The following is a 12,350-nucleotide window of genomic DNA, read 5'->3' on the forward strand; positions in this document are numbered from 1 at the left end:
AATGTGTTTGGAATTGCTGGCTTGGGGACTGGTGTAGTTACCGTATTCTCTCTAATAATCGCCCAGGATATTATTAGAAATACCGGGTTTTCTGAAGTCTAGGGTGGGCTATAAATTGGAGTCATTATTTCTCTCCTTCAGCCCTCTTCTCTGTGATGACTGTCTCTTCTCCAGCTCTCCTCTCTGTGGTGACCATTTCTCTCCTCCAGCCTTCCTCCCCGCGATAATCATTTCTCTCTTCCATCCTGTCCCCCCGCTATTACCACCATTTCTGTCCTCCATCCTGCTCCTGCAGTAGTGCTGTGCTGGTGCGGGGTCTTGAGCATCTGAGCATGCTCAAGGCATTGAGCATGTGCAGATCCTCAAGACCCTGCACTGGCCAAGCACCGTAACCTCGAAATTAGGTAAGAAGAGAGATCCGGTCATCTTGGGGGTGGAATGGAGGGTAAAGAAGAGCAGTACAAAGGGGGGGGATGGGTGATTATTGGGGGAATCTTGATTTGGTTTTAAAACCAAATTTTCTGGGGGTTTTGAGTCCTTTAGCAGGGGGGGGGGGGCGATTTTTAGAGAGAATACAATATATAGTTGTTTGGTTCTAAGGTAGTAGGGAGGTATGTACTACTACTACTACTATTACTTATCATTTCTAAAGCGCTACTAGACGTACGCAGCGCTGTACACTTGAACATGAAGAGACAGTCCCTGCTCGACAGAGCTTACAATCTAATTAGGACAGACAAACAGAACAAACAAGAGATAAGGGAATATTAAAGTGAGGAAGATGACATAAGGGTTCTGAACAACTGAATAAGGGTTAGGAGTTAAAAGCAGCATCAAAAAGGTGGGCTTTTAGCTTAGATTTGAAGAGATGGAGCTTGACGTACCAGCTCAGGAAGTCTATTCCAGGCATATGGTGCAGCAAGATAAAAGGAACAGAGTCTGGAGTTAGCAGTGGAGGAGAAGGGTGCAGATATGACAGATTTACCCAGTGAACGGAGCTCCCGGGGAGGAATGTAGGGAGAGATGAGAGTGGACAGGTACTGAGGAGCTGCAGAGTGAATTCACGTATAGGTCAAAAAGAAGAGTTTGAACTGTATGCGGAAACGGATAGGAAGCCAGTGAAGTGACTTGAGGAGAGGGCTAATATGAGCATAATGACACTGGCGGAATATTAGTCGTGCAGCAGAATTTTGAACAGATTGAAGAGGAGAGAGATGGCTAAGTGGGAGACCTGTGAGAAGCAAGTTGGAATAGTCCAAGCAAGAGGTGATAAGTGTGTGGATAAGGGTTCTGGTAGTGTGCTCACAAAGGAAAGGGCGAAACCAGTTATTTTCGAGGTATTTCAGGGGCAAAGTCAGCCCTTAACCAGCTAAGGCAATTGCATAAATAGGACCACATAAAAGTCAGTCTTATCTTTGTGTGGTTTACTGTAGCTGGTTAAGTGCTTTTCAGTTCAATGCTGTAGCCCCCATTGGCCTGGCATTGACTTTCCAAAGATAACGCTGTCAGCGGTCGCCGGCAGCTGAATATTGGTTCCATGGTTACCAGCTAAAACTGTGTGTTGTTCAACGTTTCTTGGGGGGGGGGGGCAAATAGGTACCTCAATGACTATTCATCAGATGTATTTATATCTAAGCATGGTTATTGGCATTGTGTGGTTACCCTGTACACTAGGCTCATTTGTGGCCCTCGGGCGTTGAGCAATACTGCAGTGTACATCACTATCATTCTGTCATGTAGGTTATCACCGTTGGTGCGACGAACTATGAGGACCAGCCAGCCACCATGGGGGTGCTGGGAACAAACTTTGGGCGCTGTGTTGATGTTTTTGCTCCAGGAGACGATATCGTCGGTGCATCCAGTGACTGCAGCACCTGCTTTACTTCGAAGAGCGGAACCTCCCAGGCAGCAGCACACGTAGCAGGTAGGAATCGCTTCTGTCACAAGACTCTAAAATTACCCAAGAATGACCTATGAATGTGAAGGATAATTTTATAAACTGGCACTTCAAGATAGGTCGCAAAAAAGGGTAAACCAACCACTCCACAGTGAACAATGACAAAAGCACACAAGAGCGGTAACAACGAGGCAACAGACACCCAACCAGGCAAAACATTACATTATTTATTTATTTTTATTTATTTGTAGCATTTGTGTCCCACTTTTTCCCACCAATTTGCAGGCTCAATGTGGCTTACATTATGCCGTAATGGCGATCGCCATTTCCGGGTAGAGAATTACAAATGGTATTGCATTAAGGCAATTACATGGTAGAGTAGAATACAAAGTGGTATTGCATAGAAGTACTACTACTACTACTACTACTATTTAGCATTTCTATAGCGCTACAAGGCATATGCAGCGCTGCACAAACTGATTTATAGAGTAAATTAAACATGTTATAAAGTCAACTACAGAAAGTTAATTTCCGACATGAGAGATGAAGTGCATATTGCGTGACTTTCATTAATAGCAGTGAGGTTATCAGTCTTGTATAAAGAGTTCGGTTTTGTCTAGGTCATGTAAAGTCTAGTTATCTGGTATTTAGGACGCATCGTTATGGTATGCTTTCTTGAATAGGTCAGTTTTCAGTAGTTTTCGGAAGATAGTTAGGTCTTGCATTGTTTTTATGGCCTTCGATAGTGCGTTCCATAGTTGTGTGCTTATGTAGGAGAAGCTGGATGCATATGTGGATTTGTACTTAAGTCCTTTGCAGCTGGGGTAGTTACATTACATTACATTCCCATGTATCAACTCATTGCATTTGATTAAACTACATTATCTAAGTTGAATTTATTCATAAGAACACAGAGGCATCATATATCTTTTCATAAACACGAGCTCTATAATCTTTTATAGCGTGCAGCTGTTCCAAATCCAAGCTCCGCCACGTCGTCAATCTCTTTCCTCATATATTCATTTTTTGAAAATATATAAAAAAAACTTTGTGACCCTTAAAACACACTTTAACAAAAGAAGCAACTACATAATTTAAGCATGCAGACAGCACATAGCCGTTGGCCAATTGGCAAGGAAAGACACCCGACACCAACAGAGAACAATTCGGTCAATAAGGCCTGCATCAGGGATAGTAAGGAAGCAGTCGCTGTACATTTCAAATGTCGGCAAAAAGCGCAATCCTCATAAGACGCAGTACAGGCTTAAGAGTGGAGGAGTGGCCTACTGGTTAGAGTGGTGGACTTTGGTCCTGGGGAACTGAGTTCAATTCCCACTGCAGGCACAGGCAGCTCCTTGTGACTCTGGGCAAGTCACTTAACCCTCCATTGCCCCAGGTACAAATAAGTACCTGTATATAATATGTAAGCCGCATTGAGCCTGCCATGAGTGGGAAAGCACGGGGTACAAATGTAATAAAAATAAAAGATAGGTGCCAATTGTGCACGTAAGTTATAGAATGATTGTATTTATGTGTGTGATTTGCATTTACACATATAAGCGCTAGGCGACATTCTATAACCTAGGTACCGAAATCCATTAACCCCCCAGGTTCTATATATGGTGCCCAAATTTTTTGTGCGCAACTATATTAGTAAATGAACCATTAACTATGAATTAATTGGCCTTAACAATTAATGATTGAAGCTGATTGACATTCGTTTGGATTTGCGCTTGCATCTGTCGATGCTCTATTTTAGAACACCAGGCTCCTAAATCCCATAGCGTGCAACTGAAAAGAGGGAGTGGCTAGTGGAGGGGCATGGGTAGTCAGTGTTGCTCCAAAAATTTACAGGCGGCCTAATGGTTGCGCCATCCCTGCTAAGTGCTAAATCTAAGATACTTGGCTGTTTACAACAATAGCTGCTGTTCTTAATTATACAACTCTCTCTTCTAGTTGTTCATTCCTATGCAAAATGATTTGTGAATTGTCGTCGATATTGTTCAATCATTGTATAACTTTTATATTTTTTATTTTTTTTTACTTTCATTGTTGGTTACTAAAAGCGAATAAAAATACTTGGAATTTCAAAAAATAAAAATAAAAAAAGAAGAAGAGGGTGTGATGTGATCAGAGCACTGAATTTTTAGACAGCATCATTTGAATTCCAAACCCTTTCTTTGCTGTGAATTCCATCAATGGCTTCCACTTCATCCTACAGTACCTCCTTTGTATCCACCATTCCTCTGGATAATAGCAATTTCTGCTTTGGTAGTTTTACTTAGAAAAATGGTTGAATTGGCACAAGTCTGAAACTCACAGGCAGCAGTGTCTCACCATTGAGGCTTTGACTATGTCACTGTGCCAGCCGTTCGCCTCTCACTGAGGGTATTTGGTGGTCACTATTTGGTGCTAAAAAAGAGAAAATGACCATTCCTTCTTCCCCCTCCCCCAAGAGAACTCTGTACCAGGGGCGTAGCCAGACTTCGGCGGGAGGGAGGTCCAGAGCCCGAGCTGAGGGGGCACATTTTAGCCCCCCCCCCCAATGCCGACCCCCCGCCGCCACCAACTTTGACCCCCCCCTGCCAACGACCCTCTCTACCCCCCTCCCGCCATCAACCCTCCCCCGCCATCGCCTACCTTTGCTGGGGGGGGACCCCAATCCCCGCCAGCCGAGGTCCTCTTCTTTCCGCGCAAGGGTTCATTCTGTTTCTGTGAGTCTGACGTCCTGCACGTACAACGTGCAGGATGTCAGAAACAGAACAAAGCCTTACATGGGAAGAAGAGGACCTCAGTTGGGGAGGGTTGGGGTCCCCCACCAGCAAAGGTAGCCCGCGGCGGCGGTGGAGGGTTGGCGGCGGGAGGGGGGTCCAGGGCCAAATCTACGGGGGCCCAGGCCCCCGTGGCCCCACGTAGCTACACCACTGCTCTGTACACACAGTGGGCTAGAGTCAGTAAATGATGCTCAAAAATCGGTGTTGAAAAAAATTGACGCTCAATGTCTGTTCTATAATGGGCACTCAAAGATGAGCACCCATTACAGAATACCATCAAGTGCTGACTTTTGTGCCCAAATTTGGGCACCAGGGACTTATGCCTGGTATTCTATAACACCATTCAAATTATAGGAATGCGTGACTCGCCGATGCCCATGGCCACACCCACTTTTAGGTTGCACGCTATGGGATTTGGGCGCACATGGTTATAAAACGTGTAGCAAGATGTGCGTGCTAATTCAAATTGGTGCCAATTAGCACCCAATTATTAACACTGATTGGGTCATTCGCCAGGGCTGCCGAGAGACTGGGCCGGGCCCGGGGCAAGGCTGCCCCCCCCCCCCCCGAGGTCGCCATCGCCGCTCCTCCCTCCACCCCCTCCCGAGTTCACCACCGCTCCCCCCCCCCCGAGATCGCTGCAGCCACTGCTCCCCCCTCCACCCCCCCGAGGACGCCGCCGCTGCTCCCACCTCCACCCCACCCCGAGGTCGCCGCCACCACTCCCCCCCTCCGTCCGCCACCGGGCCAGGCCCCCTGCATTGAAATCGCAGTCTCACCTCTGTGAAAGCAGCGCTGCAGGCAGCAGAACGCCTCCCTTCAGTCCTCCTTCCCGCCTTGTGTCCCGCCCTCGCGGAAGTTACGTCAGACGAGGGCGGGACACGGAGGGAAGGAGGGCCGAAGGGAGGTATTCTGCTGCCTGCGGTGCTGCTTTCATGGAGGTGAGACTGCGATTTCAATGCAGGGGGAGACAGTCGACGACGGAGGGCGGGTGGGACTGCGGCGCCGGGCCCCCCTTGGAGGCCCAGATTTTGTCCCCCCTGCCCCCCCTCTTGGCGGCTATGTCATTCGCTAGTGTAGTTGGGCGCACATCTCAGATTGGCACCAAAATATAGATTTCCAATTTTGGGCGCCATATATAGAATCTGGGGGATTTGGTCTAGAGTGCAGTGATTTTTTAAAAAGGTGTCAAGACCTTGTTTGAATGAAAGGTGTCATGTTAAATCCAAATTCTTTTTCTTGTTAGTCAACATGGGTTTTTCCTTTTCCTAGGTATTGCTGCAATGATTCTGAACACAAATGCAGGTCTGACAGTAACTGAGATCAGACAGAGGCTGATCCACTATTCCGCTAAGAGCATCATCAACGAAGCTTGGTTTCCAGAAGACCAGAGGCTTATAACCCCTAACAGAGTGGCAGGGCTGCCTCCAAAACTAATGACAGGTACCATGCCACGTGCACAGCTGTGGCTAGGGGGTAGTGTGGTAGACTGGACAGAAAGCCAGAATACTTTGCTCCTAAGCAGTGGCGTTCCTAGGGGGGCGGACACCCGGACCGGCGCCCCGCCCCCCGGGTGCACCCCCCCCCCGATGCAGCACGGAACCCCCCCCCCCGGGTGCACGCCGCTGGGGGGGGGGGTGCCTTAGCGCGCGCCTGCTCTGAGTTCGCTGACTTCGCGCGTTCGCTGCAGCTCCCTCTGACCCGGAACAGGAAGTAACCTGTTCCAGGGCAGAGGCCGGGAGCTGCAGCGAACGCGCGAAGTCAGCGAACTCAGAGCAGGCGCGCGCCGCAGCACCCCCAGTGGCGTGCACCCGGGGCGGACCGCCCCCACCGCCCCCCCTTGGTATGCCACTGCTCCTAAGAAAAGTGAAGTAAAGAGGGCTGAGAACAGAGCAGGCCACAAGGATTATGGGTCAATGTTCTAAAAAAAATGAAAATGACATGATGAAAGAGCAGCTGCTTCCTCTGCCCAAACCCATATAGCAGTTGTGCATCCATATGCCTGCTCCTGAAGCCTGGTCTTCCCTCTCTGCATCTCTCTTGGGGTTGCTTTTCCTTCTTTATCCACATAGGGTCCAATATTCTAGCACTAAACCTGGAAATTCAATGTCAGGCAACGTCCAGGCACCAACGTTGAAGTTAAAGGTTTGTGGAGCCAGCTAAAGCATAGATGGTTTAGTGTAATATTCAGCACATAACAGTTATGGGTTACCACGTAAAGATAGGACTGTGTTTTATCTGGTCCTATTTCTGCTGTTAACCTGGCTGGTTAAGTGCTGAATACCAGCATTTAACTGGCCAAGTGACGACTCCACCCCCAGAATGCCCCCAAAATATCCGGTTTTGTGATGGGTGCTAACCGGACATTTTCAGCATTACTAACCGGTTAAGTGCCACCGAAAATGACCAGTTAACCCCAAACGGGTGATTTAATGAGGCAGGAGCCGTTTCTGGCCAAATTGCACTGAATCATATAACAGAAATATGATAAACTAGTAAAAAATGGCCCGTTTCTTAACGCAATGAAACGGGCGCTAGCAATGTAATGAGTTCCTGCCATTAATGTTTCCACGGTTGTATTCTGAATATAATTGTTGTTTACATGTGTAAGATTTCTTTATATACAATATTTTTTGTGTAAACTGTGTTACAATGTGGTAAAAGTTTTCCTTGTTCAGGCCCTTCAATCAGTTTAACAATCACATCAGAAGAGCTCCTTACTCGTGAGAATGCAACATACAGTTGCCCATGTGAGAGACTGAGAGTGACAGTGTGTTTTACAGACAGTGTAAGAGAGAGATAGACCAAGTGATTAAGTGTGTGTGTGTGTGTGTGTGATGTGTGTGAGTGACAAAGTGATTAAATGTTTGTCTTCCCTTCGGTTCTGTGCACTTGCCTCCACTGATGTTCGTACCTCCCTGTATATGATTGTTTGTTAGAGATTCAATCCACTCCACTTCCTTCCTCCAAGTTCCGTTCTGTCTGATTGGTTCTTAGTTCCTGTGATGTCGCGTTTGTTTGCTTGGCAACTATGCAGCATTCCATTTGCTCGATGTGTGGGCGGGGACAGTGAGAGCCAATGAAATGCTGAACTACAGACTTACGAACCCTACTTACTGCCACAGTGCCACAGAGTCAGCTTCAGAATGTTGGAGGTGCTTTTTATTATATAGGATGTCAGCAGTCCCATAATAGAGGAGCATGGAAGAACATTCAAATAACAGATATAATACAATGGCAGCACAATACACATGAAACATAATAGGCACATGTATGATGCTAATGCTGTTTTTATAATACAATACAATGAAGCATCTTAATAGGTAGCCAAGGGGGCAAATGCAGTTGAGATATATAGACAGGACAAGATGAGCAGTACGGTCATCGGGTAGCTTAATTGAAGGCAAATCACATCTTAGGGAACCAGGGCCACCGAGAAACTGGGCCAGGCCCGGGACAAGGCCGCCCCCAGCCCCCCCCCCACCCAAGGTAGCCGGGCCCCCCCTCCACCCGCCACCGGGCACCTCCACCCCTGGGCCCTCTGCACTGACCTTAAGCGCCTCACCTTCGAAAGCGCAGCAAGCAGCAGCAGACCACGCCTTCCTTCCGTGTCCCGCCCTCGCGGAAGTTACGTCAGGCGAGGGCGGGACACGGAAGGAAGGAGTGGTCTGCCGCTGCTTGCTGCGCTTTCGAAGGTGAGGCGCTTAAATTCAATGCCAGGGAGCGACGGAGGGCGGGCTGCCCCCCCCCCCCCCCCCCCCCCCGGAGGCCCGGGCCCGGGGAATTTTGTCCCCCCTGTCCCCCCCTCTCGGCGGCCTGCAGGGAACTGTACATATACTATAAATAATTATGGTTGGTTCTTTCATTTTTGCTGACCCTTCTACTTAGCTGGTTTTACATTACTTTTGGATGCACAGTGGATCTTAGTGAAGTTCTCCTGTCTGACAATTTTTCTTCCAGATGAGGAGCTGTTTTGTCGCACAGTCTGGTCCAGACAGTCTGGCATGGCTCGCTCAGCCACAGCACTGGCTCGCTGCAGTGGAAATGAGGAACTCTTCAGCTGTGCCAGTTTCTCCAAGAATGGCAAAAGGCGAGGAGAACACATTGAGGTATAGGTCTGAGGCTTAGCGGATATCTCACTCAGCCCTTCAGTCTGTGGTGAAACCTTGAAGATTCTGTATGATCTTTAGAAGACATGTTGCCTTTGAAACTGGAAGAGAAAAAAAATGTAATCAAAGAGCCCAGTTCCTACAGCTCCTCATCCTGCCTCAGAGATCCTTGTGATCTTGGGCAAATCACTTAAGCCTCAGGAGTAAACTTAGATTAGAACTTAAGAGTTGGTCAGTCCAGGGCTCCATCTAGCCTGAATCCTGTTTCCAACAGTGACCTTATTCCAGCTCTCTGTTCCTGGCCTTTACAGTATGTATTTTCTAACTCGTAGGACCATGGAGGCAAGAAAGAATGCATTGCTCATAACGCCTTTGGCGGGGAGGGCGTCTATGCCGTTGCAAGGTGCTGCATTTGGCCAAAAGCAGAATGCCACACCAACACTAGTTCTCCAGATGATGATGGCACATTGGCAATGGCTGCTTGCTCCAAGGAGGGTCACATTTTAACAGGTGGGTTCCATTTATTCTTCTTAAGAGTCTACAGCAGGTCTTGCTACTGAATAGGGAGTTTTGGCCAATTCCTTATAAATTGCTATTTTTTAATTAACCCTCTTGGGACCCTAGTGGGTGATAAACTGGCTACTGCAAACTGTGGATGTGCAGAATAGGTAGCAAAGAACCTTTACTGAGGCTGGCAGTACACTCTTAATTTTTGTCTCAGTTGGAGGCTTGATTCATTGATCATGTCAAGGTTGTCGTCACTGTTCACTTTGTAGATACAGCTATTCGATCAGTTTCATTTAGGTGCCCTGATTACACGTGTTGGAGTCTGTTCTAGAACAGCCTCTAGGTGCCCAGATAGAACAGGGGCGGACTGAGAGTGGTCTGGACCCCCCGCCTGGCCACTGGGCGACACCCCCCCCACCGCCACTTTGCTGCCCCCTATTGCCGCAGGCAAGGCTCCTGTTGCCCCCGGTCCTACCTGAAGGGCCCTGGTGGTCTAGTGGGCTCTGTGTGTGTGTGTGGGGGGGGGGGGGGAAGGCCCTGTTCTTTCCTGCCCACTACACTGTCGCTATTTCCCTGCCTGCTGGCGCTATCGTGATTTCAAAATACGGCCAAGACGTCCCGTGGTAGTCTCGCTAGAGTTCTGTAGGGCGTCTCGGCCACCATTTTGAAAGTATGGTGGTGCCGGGCAGAGGGAATAGCGGCAGCATAACAGACAGGAAAGAACATGTCCCGTTTCCCCCCTCCCCCCCCCCCTGCAAAGGCCACTAGATCACCAGTGGTGCACCTTTTAAAGATAGAACCAGGAAGGGCTGCAGTGAGTGTGGCGGGCATCTGGGCAGAGCCTCTGGACCCTCAGGCACTGCCCGGTTGCCCGAATGGTCAGTCCACCCCTGAGCTAGAATATTAATGTATCCTTCCATTCACACGCCTGCACTTACATCAGCCATCGACTTGAGATGTGTGAATGCGCGTAACATAGTGTTCTGTAAATCAGGCTTGTAAGTGGGTTCCTGTCCATGTCTTGCCCCTGCTGTGCTGATGTATATGTCCCCTTACATTTATGGACTATACCACTTACACAAGCCATTACAGAATAGAGCTTATGCACCTGCTGGCCCTTCTGCAGGTACATGTACATATTTGTGCATGAAAGTGGTGCGTAGATGTTGGTGCCCCATTTAGAAGTGGTCTACCCTAAATAACAATATAGAAATTACAGGGTTGATATTCAAAGCGATTAAACTGACCAGAAACAGCTCGAGCCCTCCTGCGCATTTAAGATACATGGCGGGGGGGGGGGGGGTCACTAGATCACCAGGAAGTGATGGTTACAGTGAGTGAGTGTGTGTGTGTGTGGGGGGGGGGGGGGGGGCGGTAGGTCGGGAGGTGGTCCACTGTACCACCAGGGATTTTTGGTTCGGGCAGGGGAATCCGTACACCATCAAGGACTGATGTTTACAGTGAGGGGGGGGCAAGTAGCAGACCTAGTATTTTGGGTTCAGGGGGGTACACCAGTGGGGGGAGGGGGAAAATCAGGAGGGGAGAGGTAGGGAGCACAAGCAGGTAGCCTTTGCAGCTGCTTGTGTTCTCCTCCTCTCCGACATTTCCAGAGCAGCCATAAAATCTAGCTTGTTAAAGCTAGGTGCTCTGGAGCTGTGCATGGCACGCAATGCTCATTAGAATACTAATGAGCTCATTGTAATATATTTGCATAGGGTCCTTAGTGGCTGCTAACAGCACGTTAGAGCTACGGAAAAACCCTTTGTGCATTACTTACTAAATAGCGTTTGCTTTAGACTGGCTACAATCAGTCTACAGCAAACGACAGCACGGTAAGCTTTGTACATTGAGTCATGAGTTCTCTATTGTTGCAGGCTGGTTTCGGAGGATTTTCAGGTTATTCAGACCTTGCACAGGTGTGCAGATTTTGGCCAGAATTAAGTAGTAATCTCCCAGTCCTTGCTTATAAGAAACCCTTTTGATAAACTATGCCTAACATTTGCAAACAATCCGTCTGGTGGAACCTGCTAGTTTGTGCTAAAATGTAGCATCTGATGTGAATGCCTGTACTGAAGGCCTCTTTTGTCTTTGGTAGGCTGCAGCTCCCATTCTCTGTCAGGACATTTTAGTGACAATGTTCGACCTGTGTTGAGGAAGCAGGACATGTGGGATACATCTTGCATAGGGAAGACAGATGTAACAACCCATGCCTCCTGTTGCCACGCCCCCGGTCTTGAATGCAAGGTCAAAGAGTATTCCCCTGGTGGCTTCACAGAGAAGGTAAGTGGATAAGAGTCCCTCCCAACCCACGGTTTTCAGTAACTTCCTTACAGTAAGTTCTGATTAGTAGCGAACCTGTGAGGGAATCCTGATGTGCTGTGTGATGAGTGTAAACGCTACTGTTAAACGCCACTGCTAAAAGTTGCCAAAATGCTGACCGAAATTTTTGTGTGCCTCAGTTCAGTGGCGTACCCAGATTGCTTTCCACTCTGGGTGGGTCGCTACTGCACACCCCCACCCCCCCCACCCGCGAAGTGCATCACCCCCACCAACCTTCCTCCTAGCATGGGGGTGCAAGGAGCAATCACGCTGCTGTTGGCTCCCCCGGTCCCCTGCCTCAGAACAGGAAGTAACATTGGAGGGTGCAGGGGACCGACGGAGCCGACAGCCATGCAACTCCTCCGTGCACCCCCTTGCTGCCTGCACCCGGGGCTGTCTGCCCCCCCCACTGCCCCGCCCTTCATACGCTACTGCCTCAATTTCCTATCTCTTTGTGCATCTCTAAAATACCCGATGCTTTAGCTTATGAATGGGAGATTGGGTGCCCTGCACAGAGGAGGCCCTTTACAATACACAGATTTTTACATGCATTGAAGGTGACCTCAGTGTAGTTTCTTTTTTTTTTTTTTTTAACCATTTATTTTATTATTTTTCATGTATAAACTCAACAGTAAGGAAAACATTTCTAATACAGCAAAATTGCTAACCGATTACTTCCATGACAGTTCCATACAGTCAGGTCTGATCTTTCTCTTCTAACCCCACCTCCCCCCTCTCTCCTCA

The 12,350-nt window shown here is 48.5% G+C and overlaps 1 protein-coding gene across 1 annotated transcript in view; it reads left to right on the top strand.

Moving 5' to 3' along the window:
* PCSK9 (proprotein convertase subtilisin/kexin type 9) overlaps positions 1-12,350 on the top strand; it is a 54,472-nt gene that overhangs the window by 39,634 nt on the left and 2,488 nt on the right. Inside the window, exons 7-11 of the mRNA XM_030206392.1 lie at positions 1,741-1,924; positions 5,944-6,114; positions 8,632-8,780; positions 9,113-9,290; positions 11,383-11,567. Of these exons, the coding sequence (XP_030062252.1) occupies positions 1,741-1,924; positions 5,944-6,114; positions 8,632-8,780; positions 9,113-9,290; positions 11,383-11,567 (867 nt within the window). The remainder of the gene's footprint in view (positions 1-1,740; positions 1,925-5,943; positions 6,115-8,631; positions 8,781-9,112; positions 9,291-11,382; positions 11,568-12,350) is intronic.

The sequence above is a fragment of the Microcaecilia unicolor genome, chromosome 6 (genome assembly GCF_901765095.1).
Source record: "Microcaecilia unicolor chromosome 6, aMicUni1.1, whole genome shotgun sequence".
Taxonomy (NCBI): domain Eukaryota; kingdom Metazoa; phylum Chordata; class Amphibia; order Gymnophiona; family Siphonopidae; genus Microcaecilia; species Microcaecilia unicolor.